Source organism: Lissotriton helveticus, chromosome 3_1, assembly GCF_964261635.1.
Source record: "Lissotriton helveticus chromosome 3_1, aLisHel1.1, whole genome shotgun sequence".
NCBI classification, from domain to species: Eukaryota; Metazoa; Chordata; class Amphibia; order Caudata; family Salamandridae; genus Lissotriton; species Lissotriton helveticus.
Window position 1 is genome coordinate 1,040,752,336 of NC_136061.1, and position 12,105 is coordinate 1,040,764,440.

At 47.3% G+C, this 12,105-nt stretch overlaps 1 protein-coding gene across 1 annotated transcript in view; it reads right to left on the reverse strand.

Moving 5' to 3' along the window:
• GAD1 (glutamate decarboxylase 1) overlaps positions 1-12,105 on the reverse strand; it is a 175,718-nt gene that overhangs the window by 130,678 nt on the left and 32,935 nt on the right. The window contains exon 3 of the mRNA XM_078681587.1: positions 348-410. Within this exon, the coding sequence (XP_078537713.1) occupies positions 348-410 (63 nt within the window). The remainder of the gene's footprint in view (positions 1-347; positions 411-12,105) is intronic.

The window sequence follows — 12,105 nt, forward strand, 5'->3', positions numbered from 1 at the left end:
GGAAATGCACATTTTTTACTGACAAGCTACTGTAATGTAGATGCGCCGACACCCCCCCCCCTGCCCCCCCAAGACGGTAATAGCGCGCATCAAAGTAACACATTTTAGGGGCTACAGGGGTTGCGCTTGGCAACATTCACAAACACTGGTAACAAAATTTGGTATTTATTGTGCCACATATTGTATATTTTTTTTTAGCCGAGCACTGCCTCGTGAAATGAATGCGCAGTCTGATGTGATGAAGTTTAAACTTATTAGACAGTTCTGGTTGATGTAAATGTATTAAAAATCCCTCAGGCTGATGATAACTACCTAGAATTATAAAAATGAGGCACCGCTTGACTTACCACATATCTTCAGTCCAAGTTTTTTGGTGCATCCGTGAGCAACGTCACACCAGGTGTCATAAGCTACAAAATAACAGAAACAGGTTTACTAAAACGCCTTTCAGTGGACGTTTATTGCACCTGCGCACGTCACCAAAGCCACTCTACGTCTACGTTCTACTTCCGGACACAGCTGAGCCCATGCCATTACTGACACGCCCACATAGACACACCTCCAGAATTAATCTGCTGATGTAATTAATATAGTTCTACATTCCAACTTTCTAAGAAGCTAAATCAACCAACAGTCAGATGCTCGAAAAAACATCCACACAGCCAGATTGACCCTGCACTCGATCAACTCCCACAGCCACTCCCTCGTCAGTTTCCGCATCCTCACAGCAGTGGCTAGCAAGGGTGCCATGGCAGTAACAGCTATGACCGAGGCGCAGTAGACCCTCTCACACCTTGGTCCGTGGAGCCACTGCACTATTAATAGAAACACCCCTGCCTTGCAAAGGTAACCCCCTTACATTCCATCTGCTCTCCGCACACACATCCCAGGCAGCTCACAGGCTACAACCACAATATATTTCACCTCCTTTTACAGCTACGCCTATTGATTGTGTCTGCTTCTTCAACTAATCCCACACTAAATGTCACCCGGTAACTGAGCTATAACCACACTACATTTGATCTCCTGTCAAGGCCACGCACACATATTTCACCTGCTCCCTTGGAAGCTCCACACTAAATGTCACCTGCTCACAAAACTAAAACCATGCTACACTTCATCTTACCCAAAGCTCAAGTCATACTGTATTTCCCACTATTCACACAGCACAAGCCACACTAAGTTTGACTTTCCCACAGACAAAACCCCAAAAATACTTCACATGTTCATGCAGCTAAAACCACACAATCTAACTGCTTGTAATGCAAGTCCCACACCACATTTACCCCATATACACAGCTACCTCAAACAGGGCTAGATGTGGTAGAAGTCAATATCTCACCCAGCAAAAACAATACATTTCATGTGACTAAATCAACTCCACATTACACTTGTCTACCTAAGGGCCTCATTTCGCCATCTGTTCAAATGACCAACCCCACACCTTAACCCGCTAGATCGAACAGCTCCTGATTGATATCCATTGGCCTATTCTTAGGAAAACTGATTGAATTGGCCCCCTTCACTTCATTCTTGGATTTCAAAGAAGAAAACACTCTACTATCTTACCACCGCTGAGTCTTCTGACCAGAAATTCCGCCCAATATCCATCTGACATAAAGATGGTGTGAACAGAGATGGAAAGACTGCACTGCTACTGGCTCTGTCTGCTACCTGGGGAGCCTCTGCACTCTATGACTGAGGATAGAGGTACTCAGCATCCTTCCATGCATCCTAGACAGAATCTCCTCCTGCATATCTTGATATTGTTACCTCCATTTATGTCAGCTCCTTTCAGCACTGACTGGCGTACCCCTCAAGGGTACCATTGCTCTTCACCCTCTATCTCTGCCAGCTACTGGACCTCATCAAATCCTTCAACCAAACCTACCACAGTTACGCTGGTGAAGTACACATCGAGTTACTACTGAATCCCCAAAGGGTCTATATTACTTTGCACGTGATTACTGACTGCAGTAGATGACCACAATCAAGAGCCCAAACTGTGGATGACTTCCACCCTGCTTCCACTGTGTGGTTTATGGAACTCAAATCACCACCATCCACACTGACTGATGTAAGAAATCTGGGAGTGATCATGGATTCCAGCCTTCCGATTGTCCCCAAAGTAATCCAGGTAACAAGAACTGCTTCCTACACCGCATGCATCTTCCCTTCTTTAGCTTTACAAGAGAAAAGATAGGCTTCAAGCATCTTTGTCATGTTTAACTCAAAGTATTGAATGGTCTTTATATTGGATGCTGCTCTTCCTCTACCATAAAACTACAAAGAATCCAGAAGGAAGATAGCTCCCACACCTTCACCCAAGGGAAAGCATCACTGCATTGCTAGAAGTGCATCACTGGTTACCTACAGTCAAACATTCTGCCTTCAACACACTCTGAATTGTCTACAGAGCCACCCACGGCAAGGGCCCAAGCTTGAACTAATGCTACAAAATTACTTGTACTACAAAGCACTTCACTCTAGACTGGCGCCTCGCCTCGTCTGTACGCCCCCACTACAAAAAGAAACACATTGGTGCATCCTCACTCTTCGTACAGTCAGCAAAATTATGGATTTCCCTCTTTGCAAAAGCAAGAACTATCTGTGATCACTGGAATTTAGAAAATGAGATACCAACCTGGCTATTTCCAAACTGATGATGTAGGATCATGTCAAACAGCAAATGGGATCAGTCACTCTCACAAGGAAAGCATGAACATCAGACTTCAGACCACACCAATCCCAAGAACTAGAATACGTTCCCCACAAGGGACTCAGGCGTAATGACGTACAACTATCTCTCACTCTAGTGCATGCCACTCTACACATAAGTCCAGCTACCCAATCATAATGGCATGCGGAAGGCAATCCACTACTCATCACACTCAACAACAAAACACTCCCCACATAGACCACACTCACAACATGTGCCATTCAAATCAGACTCAGCAATAATATACAGCTCAAGGGTTCTATCCCACAGTCCTTCATGCTTCACAATACGATTAAAACAGCAGCACTGAAAAAGGTAAGAGCACCACTCTGGCATCACGTTCTCACCAAAACACTTCTCACATAGGCCACAATACAACCCAACAACCTTCTAATGAAGCACAATCTGGAGAGTAGATTCTCGACCATCCACTAATACATTCTGGAATCTTGTTAGGGGGTGTAAAATGTGTATAAATGCAACTACATTGCAAACATAAATATATATATATATATATATATATATATAACGTCAGCTGCTCAGATTATTAAACCCACATTTCATGAATACTGTCAGACCACCAGGGGGTGGGTAGTAGTGTGTTACAATAAAGAAATTATTCAAACATATTTTATGTGAACAAAAGGATAAACTCACACATATGAAATGCTCACACACCAATTCCAGAATGCAGATTACCTGCTCACACAGTTAACACCACTGGCTAGCGGAACTAAGCCTGCATTACATTTCACTTGCTCAAGCAGCTAAACCTACCATACATTTCACCTACCCAAACAACTAACCCATGGCGACATTTCACCTGCTCACATGAATAAACCCCTATTCATTTTCACCTGGTCATTCAGCTAACCCTACAGTGCCTTTACGCTGCCGTCACGATTAACCCTATCCCAGAACTACATTTCATCTACACGTAATTCCACACCCACACTCCATTTCTCCTGCTCAAACACTTGAATCCACACTGCATTTCACCTGCTGGAAAAGCTAAACTTAATTCCATTCTAGGCTCCACCTGCTCTCACAACTAATCCCACGCTAAATCAAACCGGCCCACACTGCAATATTCACACTCCACTAAATAAACCTGCTCACAGATAAACATCCATCCTACATTTCATTTTCTCTTACAGTTAGACCTAAACTACTGCGACATTTCATGTACTCCGACAGGTAACTCTACAATGCTTCTTACCTGCTACTGAGCAAAACCAATGGAACAGTTCACGAGATCACATGACCAAATAAATGGTGTTTGACAACCCAACAAAACCAATCCCACAGTACAATGCATCGCTCACAAGGGTAAAGTCATATTACATTTTACGTGCTCACAGCACTAAACCTCGCCCACATTTCACCTGTACCCACAGTGTAATTGCATACTTCATGACATCTGGTCACACAGCCAGACTTCCAAATCAGCTTAATCTGCTCACACATTCAGACACCCACTACATTTCACCTGTTTACCCATCCCGACCTCAACAACCTTTCACCTACTCACAGTGAAAAAGAATCCCACATTGAATTTCACCCGGGTACAAGGTTTACGGTCAAACTACCTTTCAGCTGCTTTCACAACTTAACTCTACTCTACGCAACATTCCATCTGTTTGCCTAGCAATCTCCACACTATATTAAATCAATAAAAGTAGGTACAGCTAAACCTGCACTCCATTTCGCTTTAACAACCACCCTCACACTACATTTCACCCCTTAACCAACCAGCTCCACAGTCCATCTCACCTGCTCACAAATAAAATCCCACACCAAACCTAGCCTACCCACACAGCTAAACCCACAGCAGATTCCACCTGCTTACACAGCCAAGCCCACAGATGCCACCTGCTTACCCAGCAAAACCCTCCTACATTTCACCTGCTCAAAGATATCTACAATACATTTTACAAGCTTCCCAGCCATCCAGTTTTACATTTCCCCTCCTCACACACACACCCAAAGTACATTCTAGTTGTTTATCTAGCCAACCCACAGCTACATCCCATCTGCTCACACAGCTAAACCCACACTACAGTACACTTGCTCACACACCTGAACTAACATTACATTTCAATCACTCCAAGCAACTGAACCCACACTACAGTACTCCTGCTCACACAGCCAAAAGCCCCAATACACTCCACGTGTTTGCTCAGCAAACTCCACACTGCATTTCGCCTGCTCATACGGGTACTACATTGAACCTGCCCGCCAGTCCAATCACACAATATATTCCACTTGCATTCGCAGCTACAGTCACGACATTCCACCTGCTGACACAGCGAGACCAACCACATTAAACGCGCGCACACAGCTAGACCCACACATTCCACTCCTCACACAAGTCGACCCGGCCATATTCCACACACCCACAAAGCTGAACCTGCACTGCATTCCTTCTGTTCACACAGCTATAGACCACAACATGCCTGCCAGCTGTCAGCAGGACTACACCCACACTACAGGGTTGGACTGGTCTATAGGGAACTCAGGATGTGCCCTATGGGCTGTTATGATAGGTCAGTTGGTGGGCTTTTTTTGGGCTGTTTGTGAGCCCATTTTATGGTCTGCTGGGCCCTATTTTCTGTTGATTTCCCGAATATTAAAACAAACATTGCCTGCAGCAAGTTCAGATCCATGCAGTCTTCCATATTTTGCAAAACCCTTATACAGCGTGTCTTTACAAACTCAAAACTTCCACAACTTGCAAACATGGTTCACTTGTTTAGCTATCTAATTCACTAATGGGGGGTCGCTTTTATTTTGGTGTCTATTTTCTGTCCCAGTCCAACAGTGCTACACTACATTTCACCCGCTGATGCACCTGACCCAAAATTGCATTCCATCTGCTCAAACAGCTAGCTACTACTATATTCCACCTGTTCACACAGCTACACCCATACCTTTTAGCTACCCACACAACTGTAACTACACACCATTCCACTGCCTTTCACAGCTAAGCCCATCCCACCCATACACGAGCCTCCCTCGAGTGGTGAAGAAGTACGCAAGGGAGGAAACGGCCTGAACAACGCGGGCAGAGCCACGCCTGCCGTTCCAACTCAAGCGCAACTGCGCTTGCCTTAACTACTCATATGCCTTCACCATGGGTAGTTTTTAAGGCTCAGGGTGGGGTTGTGGTACTTTTTTAGGCTCGGGGAGTCGGTGTAGTTTTAGGGCTTGGGTTGTTTTTAGGGCTCAGGGTGGGATTGGGGTAGTCTTCAGGCCTCAGATAGGTTTGGGTTTGTTTTTAGGGCTTGTGGGGTCGGGGTCGTTTTTAGGGATGGGGGAGGTTGGGTTAGTTTTAAGGGCTCAGGGTGGGGTCGGGGCCCTGTTTAGAGCTCAGGGGGGTCTGAGTAGCTGTTAGGGCTCAGGGTAGGTGACATAGGGTGGGTGCGATCTTTACCACACATGTATACCAGTCATGCCTTCACCACCAAATTCCATGATAAAAGCATGCGTGGTAAATAAATGTGTTGTTCAGACACATTCGTGGTTTAGGTAGCGTAGTAGCCATGTGGGCCTCAGTCATACAACCGCGCAAGGGTCTCATGTGCGAGTCTGGTTGGGTCGCTCGGGCGGTTGATCAGATTTCTAACCCCAGCCCTCCCCTCTGACTAATTTAGCAATGAGGGCGTCATCATCACCAGTGCGTCACCCAGCGTCGCCGGGGACCCGAGCGTGTAATAATTCGTGGCAGCGCTCCCACAAGGAGGCTTCTCCAAATAAACTGGCATGAAATGGGGTTGTAGGAGAGTTCAGGAATTAATTGGGTGAAAAATGGTATTTGACGAGAGGAAGTTCGATCTGCATGGCTGGGCTGGGAAGAGGGGCATATTAATATCTCCCTCCCCCTCTCGCGCTTTTACTCTGTATTCCCATTTATATCCCCCAAAAACCCCTTCCCCCACCATCTTCCCGGAGTCGCACCTCCCTAATCTAATCACATGCGCTCTTTTATAGTGTCGACTTGAATTACTTAACGCTGGTTTCTTTGACTTGAAAGATATCCAGGGTTTTGCCATCTAACAGCAAGACAGTTTATTCACACATGGTTTAATGACTTCAAATTTAAAAGAAATAACAAAAAAGAATCGAGGGAAATTCTGTAGAGTTTCCAGGACGTGTTCCCCTATACATATACCTCTGTACTTGCATAACATATTAATTCAAGTATGTGTCTCTCCTCAGCTAGACTTATTTTGTAATGTAGCGTTCATAGCTCACATAAATAAATGTGACGTGTGATGCTGTTAAAAATAAGGATATTAAGTGGTCAGATGTATAGACATTTTTATCACAAACGCTAGCACCGTCTGTGAGGCATAGATGTGTGCGTGGGGAGTGGTGAACTAGGCAACCAAAGAGGGAAGGGGGAACAAGAAAGGGAGTGCAATAGGGGAGGAGGCCGAGAGAGATGGGGCGAGGGGGCGTGAGGGAGAGAAAATGGAGGTGTAAGGACAAGGGAGAGAGACTGCAAAGTCGAAGCCATCAGGACAGCGAAAAGGAGAAAAGAGTGGGAACAAGAGAGAAAGAGATCAGAGAGTGATATCATGGTTTAGAAGAAGGGTGAGTAGAGAGGTAAAAGAAGAAGGGAAACATGGCGAGAGTAAATGGTGTAAAGATACCACGCTTCGGGCTAGGGTGACCAACTGGCATTGGTGCAAATTCAGGACAGTGAGTGTAAAAATTCAGGACAAAGGGTCAAAATTCAGGACACAAATTCAGGACAGGAGGTCAAAATTCAGGACAAAACTTCAGGACAATAGGTAAGTTTTACAGACACATCAGAGGTCGCGCAATAGTATATAAGTAAGCCCAGCCATTTCCAAACATATTCAACCATTTGCAAACCTATCCATCATGTATCCTTCCATCTATCATTTCACTCATCCATCCCTTCATCCATCCTTTCATCCATCCTTTCACTCATCCTCCATTATCCATCCATCCATCCACCCTTTCACCCTATCCATCTGTACACTTATCCATCCACTCTTCATCCCATCCATCCATTCACTCATCCATCCAGCCATTTACCCTTTCACCAATCCAGCCATCCTTTCACTTACTAATCCTTCCACCCATCCACTCTTTTAGTCATCCATCCATCCTCCCTTTCGCTCTCCATCGACCCTTTCACTTAGCCATCCTTCCTTCCATCCATCCATCCACCCACCCATCCATCCATCCATCTACTCATCCACTCATGAATCCATCCATTGACCCTATCACTCATCCATCTATCATTTCACTCCTTCACACATCTATTCATCCTTTTGTCCATCTACCCTCCCTTTCACTCACTCATCCATCCTTATATCCACCCTTTCACTCATACGTCCATTCATTCACCCTTGCACTTATCAATCCATCCATCATTTCACTCATCCACCCACCCACCCATCATCCACCCATCCACCCATCCATCCACCCATCCACCCGCCATCCACCCACCCACTCATCCATCCTTTCACCCACCCACCATCCAATCCACTCATCCATCCTTTCACCCACCCACCCACTCATCCATCCATCCTTTCACCCATCCACTCATCATCCATCCATCCTTTCACCCACCCACCCACTCATCATCCATCCATCCACCCACCCATCATCCATCCATCCATCCACCCACCCATCATCCATCCATCCATCCTTCCCCTCATCATCCATCCATCCTTCCCCTCATCATCCATCCATCCATCCTTTGACCCACCCCCTCATCATCCATCCATTCCCTCATCATCCATCCATCCATCCTTCCCCTCATCATCCATCCATCCATCCTTCCCCTCATCATCCATCCATCCTTTCACCCACCCATCCATCCATTCATCCATCCATTCTTTCACCCATCCATCCATTCATTCATTCTTTCACCCACCCACCCATCCATCCCCTCATCCATCCTTCCCCTCATCCATCCATCCTTCCCCTCATACATCCTTCCCCTCATCCATCCTCCATCCATCCCCTCATCCATCCATCCCTCCCCTCATCATCCATCCATCTATCCTTCCCCTCATCATCATCCATCCTTTCATCCATTCATCCATCCATTATTTCACCCACCCATCCCCTCATCCATCCACCCTTCCCCTCATCCATCCATACTTCCCCTCATCCATCCATCCCCTCATCCATTCATCCTTCCATCCATTCATCCCTCCATCCATCCCCTCCTCCATCTTTCCCCTCATCCATCTTTCCCCTCATCCATTCATCCTTCCATCCATCCTTCCCCTCATCATCCATCCATCCTTCCCCTCATCCATCCATCCTTCCTTCCCCTCATCCATCCATCCTTCCCCTCATCCATCCTTCTCATCCATTCATCCTTCCATCCATCCTTCCCCTCATCATCCATCCATCCTTTTCCCTCATCATCCATCCATCCTTTCACCCACCCATCCATCTATTCATCCATCCATTCTTTCACCCACCCATCCATCCATTCATCCATCCTTTCACCCACCCATCCATCCCCTCATCCATCCATCCTTCCCCTCATCCATCCATCCTTCCCCATCCATCCTTCCCCTCATTCATCCCCTCATCCATCCATCCATCCATCCTTCCCCTCATTCATCCATCCCCTCATCCATCCATCCATCCATCCTTCCCCTCATCCATCATCCAGGTACCCTTCCACCCATACATCCAGCTATTTACATTTTCTCTCATCCATCCTTCCCCTCACTCATCAATCCATCCATCCTCTCTGATTATCCATTTATTCAATCTTTCATTCATCCATTCATTCACCCTTTCACTAATTCATCCAGCCATTCACCCATCTCTTCACTTACTCACTCGCCCACCTTTTCATATTAATTTTGAGCTGAGCCCTTTTGAGAAGAGGCCCATCAAGAATGTCATCCTCGCTGCAGGAGCCGTTCCAGGACTGGGACAGAAGCCACCCAGGGCGGAGACAGGATCCACCACAGAGGGGGGACAAGAGCCATCACAGGCGGGGGTGGACTGGAGCCACAACATGGGGGGACAGGAGCCATCACTGAGGGGAGGGCAGGAGCCATCACAGGAGAGGAAACAGGATCCACCAGGGTGGGCACAGGGGTGGGCATGCAGTATTCTAGTATCATCTTGGGCTCCTCGCCCCCTCCTGTACAAGACAACGAGAAGACAGGCTCTCTGTCCAAAATGCCATCCCCCGCTGTGATGTACAGTACTTACAGGAGATACTCCAAGAGAACTGATTGAACTGGTTGTCCTCCACACTTTGTTAATCAGTGTGGGTGCGATTGTGCCATTTCTTTATTTTATTACATTATAGACTGCATGTTTGAAGAACCAAGGTTTGCTTACAATTTAGTGACAGTAATTAAGCTCTGTGACGAGAGAGAACCACGTGCTGCCTCTGTGTAATCTGGCCGAGTCTAGGATGTTTGGGGCCCTGGGTAGAAATGGAATGTGTGAGCCCCCCTCTAAATTGCAGAGACCGACGCATTCAGGGCTGTCTGCATCTAAATAGATGCCGCTCCTGAACTTGCAGCCCCTCCCTCTCAGTCACCTTCGAGCACCTCTTAACAGGTCATCAAGGGCTGGGGGTGTGAGGTCTGCCATCCCGCTGTGCCTCTCCATTGCTGCTGAGTATCTGAGGAGCTTTGGTACAGCATCGGAGTGAAGAAGGGAGGTGGGTGCAAGCTGTGCTGGCGTTAGGGTGGTGGGACCTGTGCCCGGTTAAAATTACGGACAAATGGCGTCCGCTAAAGAAGCCTTCATGGACAACGGACAGACGGCCGAAATTACGGACTGTCCGTGAAATTTACGGACGGTTGGTCACCCTACTTCGTGCTGCCCGCTTGGCGTGACATAGGGATGTGTCGTGTGCGGTCAGGTGCTAGGGCGCGGCACACTTGAGGTCGGGCGGTGCCCTCCGGGGAGACTGCATATTCCATAAGCTCCAGTTTAACCTGTCACTTATACTCAGCACGTGTGTACACCCATGCTTGTGTGCGCGTGACAACACCGATTCCTTCGACCTCCCCCCACGTTTGTGTTTTACTACGAGTTATAGTGTCAGCGTGTGGCACTTGAACCGATGGTGCTGAAGATCACATGTGCAGGTCTGCCGGGCGGGTTGCGCTGCGCTGATGTGCGTTGAGGTATAGTACACCTTGTTGTGCTAAATGCAACGAAACTGGCAGAGCGCTTCAGATGGCCTCCTCTGCTCATACATTAAAGAGAGCCACATGGGGCACACGTCACCACCGGTATCACTCACAGTGAACAGAGCTTGTCCTAGGCACCCCATGTCATAGGCTCCAATGTGTGGCAAGTCTGTTTGTAGCACCGTGGAGCTGTGCCACACTACCCCTAGCTACATGGCTTATCATCGCTGAGGTCTTCTGCACCAACCCCACTGGGGGTGAATGTTTTGATTTTTTCTGCATTCCGTCCATCAATTGTGTGTCTTTTGCTTTCTTGCCTTAAGTGCGCCAGGTATGCCCAGACGTGGGTCCTGGGCTCACTGTGCCACTGGAATCAAGCTATCCTAGCTGAAGAGGGATGAAACCCCGAAACCGGTCCTAGGATGCTTGTTTCCGGTTCAAGGAGGACCTGGCTTGGCAGTTCGGGCTGGACTGTTCCCATGAGGCACAGGGTCAAGACTGATTTGCATACGGCCAGGTCTAAACTGGGGTGGCATGGTGAGCAAAAGAATGATGGATTTAACTCAGATCTCTTGACTGGGGGTGAATATTTTGATTTGTTTTGCATTCCGTTCATCAATTGTGTGTCTTTTGCTTTCTTGCCTTAGGTGCGCCAGGTATGCCCAGACGTGGGTCCTGGGCTCACTGTGCCACTGGAATCAAGCCATCCTGGCTGACGAGGGGTGAAACCCCAAAGAACAAGTTACTTACCTTCGGTAACGCTTTTTCTGGTAGATACTATATCTGCCTGTGGATTCCTCACCTTGTGAATATCCCCCTTGCGCCAGCAACGTTCGGAAATTTTCTTCGTAGTACGCCGACGTGGGCGACGTCACAGGAGCACGGCATCGCGCGCGACTCCGTCTGACGTCACCGACCCCATATCAGGCCCACGCCGGCGTGATGACGTCAGTTCCGCCCTTTTTTCCGTGCCTTCGAGGCAAACGGACGGACCAACGATAGCAAATATGCAAATATACAATGTACACAGTACATATAGAATTAAATCAATAGTATAAACCATATATACAGCAAGAGCAGGTATAGCAGAGTGGACAACGGGGAGGCGGGTGGGTCAGTGAGGAATCCACAGGCAGATATAGTATCTACCAGAAAAAGCGTTACCGAAGGTAAGTAACTTGTTCTTCTGATAGATACATCTGCCGTGTGGATTCCTCACCTTGT